Source organism: Nanorana parkeri, unplaced genomic scaffold (assembly GCF_000935625.1).
Source record: "Nanorana parkeri isolate BGI_ZX_2015 unplaced genomic scaffold, ASM93562v1 scaffold1445, whole genome shotgun sequence".
Taxonomy (NCBI): domain Eukaryota; kingdom Metazoa; phylum Chordata; class Amphibia; order Anura; family Dicroglossidae; genus Nanorana; species Nanorana parkeri.
In genome coordinates, this window is record NW_017307713.1 from 153,293 (window position 1) to 159,882 (window position 6,590).

The 6,590-nt window shown below is 39.8% G+C and overlaps 1 protein-coding gene across 1 annotated transcript in view; it reads left to right on the plus strand.

Moving 5' to 3' along the window:
- The first annotated feature begins 5,765 nt into the window (after positions 1 to 5,765).
- The window catches only part of KIAA1210 (KIAA1210 ortholog), a 57,216-nt gene continuing 56,391 nt past the window's right edge, over positions 5,766 to 6,590 (plus strand). Inside the window, exon 1 of the mRNA XM_018570037.1 lies at positions 5,766 to 5,967. Within this exon, the coding sequence (XP_018425539.1) occupies positions 5,933 to 5,967 (35 nt within the window). The 5' untranslated portion in view covers positions 5,766 to 5,932. The remainder of the gene's footprint in view (positions 5,968 to 6,590) is intronic.

Here is a 6,590-nt window from a genome sequence, read left to right on the forward strand (position 1 = left end):
GAACTAGAGCCCAAAATACCATTGGAATACACTGGATGCGTTTTTTTTAAGGGGTTAAACTGCTATGCACTTGATGTGACCTAGCCCTCAAACAACTTTTTCACCTCCTTGTTAGCATGTTCACAGTGCAAAGGAAATGGAGCCTGGTTGGCCCAATATTCTGCCTCTCCTCTTCCAAAACCTCTAGTACCGCTATACAGGTATTACAGCAGACTGATATTAAGACAGATGTTTTGCCAGTTTGGAGGATAACCGGAGACTTGGTTTGATCAATCAATGTGTTCTGGCTAGAAACAGGAGTTCTGTCCCCACAGCCATCAAACAGGATTAAGCTTTTTGGGGGGTCGCTCTGATCAGATTGGTGGATCAAGTGAAGTACCACCAGTGCTCTGTAGGAACACATTGGTGGCCACACAGGACAAAATGTGTTGCATTAAAAGACATTTTAGAGAGACCCCTCTGTGTCCAAAATAAATGGCCATTTTTCAGGGAACATACTTTACTCAATATGAAAATGAATATTTCAGAGGGATTTCTCTTTGTGGGGGGTTTGGAGGTAAAAGTGTGTGTGTATATTATGACCACCTGACGTTTGTAGTAGGGTTGCCACCTTTCTTCAAGCGAAACCCGAACACTCTAGCGATGTGCCGAAATTTTTTGGGAGAATGAGTCGCGGCTTATTCATATGTAAAGGGACCACCCATTCATATGTAAATATCACAGTTGAGACTATTTTCAAAGGGGGGCCAGTAGCCCCTATGTTATTTTTAGTTGCCCCTGTCTGCCTGACATTTTGTGTCCGAGTTTCTGCTGCCATGAAACCTGGACACAGCATTCAAAACCCGGACTGTCCGGGTGAATCCTGGACAGGTGGCAACCCTAGTTTGTAGGCAAATTAGCTATAATTTTGCGCTGAAGTTGCTAGAGGGCCAGACCATTATAAATTGGGAAGCAGGTTATTTACCACGACAGTAGAAGTGATTTTATTTTTCTGAAGATATGGGTAAACAATGCGATTTAACAGCCTTTGAACGTGGGATGATTGTTGGCGCTCAGAGCCATGGAGCGAGTACCAGCAAAACAGCAGAATTCGTTAAATGTTCAAGAGCAGCTGTTGTTAAGTGTTTAAAGACTGGACTGTCAGCCGAAAATCTGGGTCTGAACATGCGAATTGTGGCCGTCAGTGACTAGTCAACGTTAGGGCAGAACGGAGAGTGGCAAGAGTGTTGGAAAAGACAACAGAAGGGCAACAGTGCAGTGTCAGATTCCTCGCATCACCTTTTTCAACATCTCGTGGAGTCACGAGGCGGCCCAACGAAGTACTGATGGGGTGGTCATAATCTGGCCTGTGTGTGTGTAATATATCATTTCTGGATGTTCTCCCTTACAGTATCTTGTGGGATGGTTGAATATTAATTTTGTAAAGCTGTTTACATTTTTTTTTTTCTTCAAATTCAACCACAGACATTTATTTAGTTGTAATGTGTTCCAGTACGGAGGAGCTCACTGCCTGCATGAATACAGTAGTGTCTGTATGAGCTGTACTGCTCATATGTCTTCACAAGGGAGCCATAGTTAAATGATGTATGTAATTTTTGGCTGCTGCTATTCTACAGGAAATACCAGTGTACACTGTCCAATATTAATACATGTCCCATTCTAGCCACAAAAATGTCCACTTTATCTGCATTTGGTTTGTGAATTAAAGTATTCTTTACACCGCCACCACCTTTTTCACATCATTATTTTCTAATCCTATGATATAGCTGCAATTTTTTGTTTGTGTGGGTTTTTTTTGTTTTTTTTTCCCTCTTCGTTGCAGCCCTGAGAATGTCGGGGGTGGACAAATCTCTGGAGATGGGAGTCTGTGTGAATTTAGTATATAGTATGTAAAAGGGAAGTGGATTAAAAGCTGGGTGCTATGTGCAGAGGGCGGTTGCAAAGTGAAAAAATCTTACCTTGCAGCATGCTGGCTTCTGCACATAACTACCAGATTTTGGGCACTGAATAGATTAGAGGCTATCAAATCCCCCCCACCAATCACAGGATGTCTTTTACAGTATTCTTTAAAAAAAAATACAAGACCTTTTGTGAATGGAGGATTATGAAAAAGGGCAGGTTATGCAACAGAGCACTGTACAGCTCTGGATGCATTGCTCCCTTCAGTGCCCGGAAGCTGGGCATTCTGTTTTGGGCACAGTGTGCTGCAAGGTGATTTTTCTGCTTTGCGGCTGCCCTCTGCACAGAACACCGCTTTTTTTTTAATGATGATTAACACACCCAGTGCAGTGTGTAAATTATCATTCTGCCCAGAGTGTGGCTCTAAAGTAAAACTAAAAACTCATGACAGTCTAAACAAGTACCAAATCCAGTTACTATGTGATGCATAAGCGTCATAAAGTAAAAACCCTTCCTTTTTACCTTCCCTGACTGAGACAAATCTCCCTTCATGCCTCGCACACTTCCTTCCCAGATACTGCAGCTCATAATGGAAGGGTTTCAGCAAAAGAGTGCTGCCAATCCAAACAGTGAGCTGGACTAGATGTGGCCAGGTGCTGATTGACAAACGGTATTTGTTGGACTTTGCAGGGAAGTAAGAGAAAACTGTTAGTGTAGCTGCACTTCTAAAGATGTGGACAGATTTGTTAGTAAACTTATAGCTTATTGAAACCATGCTTCCTTCCTCCTGGAAATAGGACCAATTTCCTCATGCATACCGGCATGCCTTTGGTTTGTTGTAGAGTAAAGCAAAGAAAGTGTTAAAAAAAGATATTCTAAAATTACATGGACAGATTTGATGGTATCGAAAAGATTATAAATAATTAAATCATGGTGATAATTAAGTTGTTTTCTGTATTAGTATCACTCATGGTCTTCCCTAATCAGATGGCCTATTTATGGATGCAGTTTGGTATCATGTTCATCATACTAAACATGGATCAGAGAAGGCAAAAGAGTTATCTGAGGCCATCTGAAAGAAAATTTATAGACTAGCATGTAAAATATAAAGGCTATAAGACCATCTCCAACTAGGAACTAAGACAACCGTTATGAATATTAAGTTTAAGGTCTATGTAGGCCTTCCTGGAGGTGGTCACAAGAGTAAAATCGACTCCAGATTGAGCTGAAGGAGAGTGTAAATGGTAGACTAAAAGCCAAGGAAAACTTCTAAAGAGATACAGGCTGAACTCAAAGGTCAAGGTACATCCGTATCTGATTGCACGATCTCTATGCAACGGAAAAGAAAAAAAAAAGCCTGGAGCTCTTCTTTAAAATTTTTTTTTTTTGTACGGACTTCATGCAAGTTAAAATCTCCCTAGAGCAATGTAAAATGTGTCTGCCATTATCATCGGTTTCCATGTTTGGGAGTATGGTTTATTTTTTTTGAGCGTTTTATAGTATTATTCACCCTTTTTAGAAGCAAAAGTTCATCTCTGTTCTGTAGAGGCTTGGAAAGACAGTCTACTGTGTGTACACAGTGAGTTCAGTCCCAGGTCATTAAAGCCATATGGATTATTTCATCCTAAAGACATGGCCTTTGGAACTTGTTTTGGAGTACAATGAAGAAGAGTCATTTTCCAGTGAACTGTAGACTGAACATTTGACTTCTTTATTCTAACCATCTAATCTTGGAACATTGGAGACCTCCTTTTTTTTTTTTTTTTTTTTTTTTTTTTTTCTGTTGCCTTCTGCTCCTGTGCCTTCCTGTTTTGGGTTCCTGATTTAAGTGTTATGGAAATGCATGTGTGTCGTCCTCCTAGTTTTGGTCTTTGTGTTTGCATGGTCAGCTTTAGTAAGGAATTCTATTAAAAGTGAAGAATTGACGAATACCATTTAAAAAAAATTATCAGATTTTATAAGTTCAACACTCCATTATTTTTTCCACTGCAGTTTGAAGGAGACCTTTTAAAAGGTTGTGTGTGTAATTAAAGTTTTTAACTCTTTCATACCTGCACATTGGATAAACCAGTAAGTGGTACAACGGACCCCTTCTGCAGTTTACCAGGGAGGGGCATTTAGTTTACACATAAACCACACCCCATACTAACTCAACCTTTTGGGTATCAGGGGTGCAGAAGAATCTTGTGCCCCTCAAAAGTGGACACTGATACTTTTTTTTTTTGGGGGGGGGGGGGGGGACTTTCCTCATAGAGAACCCTTCCAATGTTGATGGACATTCACTGCCCTTTTCCTGGTAATACCATTATGCATGCTAGATTGTTATGGGTGGAGAGGGTGTGTAGGGTGATAAGTAGTACTAGTAAAATTTGTTTAACCTGAAGCATTTACTGGCCTCTTCAGCTGTTAAAATTTAGCTTCTGTACTTTTAAATATTCACTAACCAAATGTGTAGTGAATGTGTCATCTGGTAGCTATGTAAATTGTATAGTCGTCGTCAAAGCATAGTGTAGTTATTTTTGTCAAACTTGTAAAGTGGGTGTGTTTGTATATGTGCAATACTATCACTGATGGCCTGGACTGTGTAACAAGTCGAATATAGAATGTGATTAATGTGTAGGCTTAAAAGAAAGTGGAAAGTGACTGTTACATTTAAATAGGGACAACACTGTCTGACAAATGTAGTGTTTCTCTGTATAAAATGTAGTGTTTCTCTGTATATAATTCTGTATGAATACATTCCTCACATGTCACAATATGCAACAACACTATAACTTTAAAAAAAGATCTACATCTTATTAAAAAGACCTCCTGGAGCTCCAGTCTAGTGATTTTGGCCAAGGCTGAGATGTCATCAATTTTGGTGCAGTCTCCTCTCCTCCACTGATCAGACTGTAATGTTGTAACTTGCAGCGTATCACTAGGCAAGAGGCTGCAGAAGAAGCTTAAAGTGACATTAAACCCTCTGATTTTTTTTAACATGAAACAATACTGTAATGTGCGCCTTACTGTAATCCATGGTTGTTTCCCTTCTCTTTGCTGCTCTTTTTTTAAATCTGTATCTCTTCTCATGCTGGGCAGAACTTCTGTTTTGCAGCAGACTGCCTTGTCTCTGGAATGGATACATGGTGTCTGTCTGTAGGTTTGCAACCTGAGCCAGCACTACAGGAAGAGGCACTCAGCTGCAAAGGGAAGTTCTCCTCAAGCATGAGAAGACATGAGGATTTAAAAGGAAGAGCAGCAAAGAGAAGGGATACAACCATGGATTACACACATTACACTTGTTTTATGTTAAAAAAATCTTTTTTGCTTGACAGTGTTCATATTTGACTAATCTCATTATTTTGCCATGAGTAACACCCCTGTGTTAAAGAATATAAAACTAAAGTAAAGAAAGGTGGCAGCAAAGGCACAGCTTGTAGCCAATAAATCGGCCACAGGTATAACTATAATGCAGTTTTTATAAATGGAATAAAGTTTATTTTGGGCAACAGGCACCATCTACAGACCAAATCAGATTCAAGGCACAGAGAAATCTCAAACTTTGGTACATTTTAACAAAAAGCAAAAACTGTAATAAGACAAGTGCGAGCTTGAGGATAGTAACAGCCTAGTCATGAAATTGCATGTGTTGTTGCAAATGCTGTAAAGTCTCTTTTGAAAAGCACTGTAGCAGAACTGCCTTTCTCTCCTATTACCTCAAAGGTAGTTGCCCCAAGGCAGTTCTGTCAAGCAGTTTAAAATACGATTTACTTGGGATGTTGCTTTGATTGCAAGAGGAGAGGTAGAGAGAAAATAAGAATGGAGAAGGGGAGGGCACTGAGACTAGCCATGTATGGAATAAGCACAGCCTTCCTTATTCCCAACAAGAGATCATGGATCTGTCTGAATAGCAGCCACTGCTGTGTCTCCGCATAGTAGGTGCTGTATGTGTGGGCATTTTATGGCATTTGGATCGTGAGTACTGTATAATCCCAGCCCAAGGCATCACAGGGAAAGCAATGCAATAAGTGGATTCAAGCCCCGCCAGACAATGTCTGCATTGTATAGCTGTCTGAAAGGTAAAAAGTAAGTCAATCCTTCATTCTTTGTTCTTTTGTTGCTTCTGTCTTTAAATGCTGCTTTGGACAAAACTGAGTCTACAGGAAGAAAAGCTGGATTTCCTTCCTCTACTACTGTTGCGACCATAGGTTCAGGTAACAGAGACTATGTTGGTGTGTATTTACAGAATGATTGTGCAATGTATTTGACAAAGGTGGGCACAAGCCTTTTAAAATACTGTAGACAAGTGCTGTGATTGTTGGAGCTCTGTTGTATTGCTTGTTATGGAAACTTAATCCTAGTGTCAAAAAGTAAAAAACTAAATAGACACAGAATTGGAATTCCTCTGCCAAGGAAGGGTTAACTGTTCTAAGTGACTTACACTAGTGGGAAAAGATGATGAGTGTGAATGCCATAATTAAGACTTGGTACAGCAAAGTGTCTGCTTTTGTGTTCTGTAAATTACAGGTATGAAAGCTTTTGTGCAGTGATTGTTTATAGAACCAGAATAGTTTTGTGTATGGTAGCTCATCACAGCTACAAGCGAATGAGGGCAAGTTAGGGGCAAATGGTTTTTCCTGTGTAGGGGAGGAGTGTACTGGATCATGTTATAAGAAAAACTATACTTCTTTTTTTTTTTTTTTTTTTTT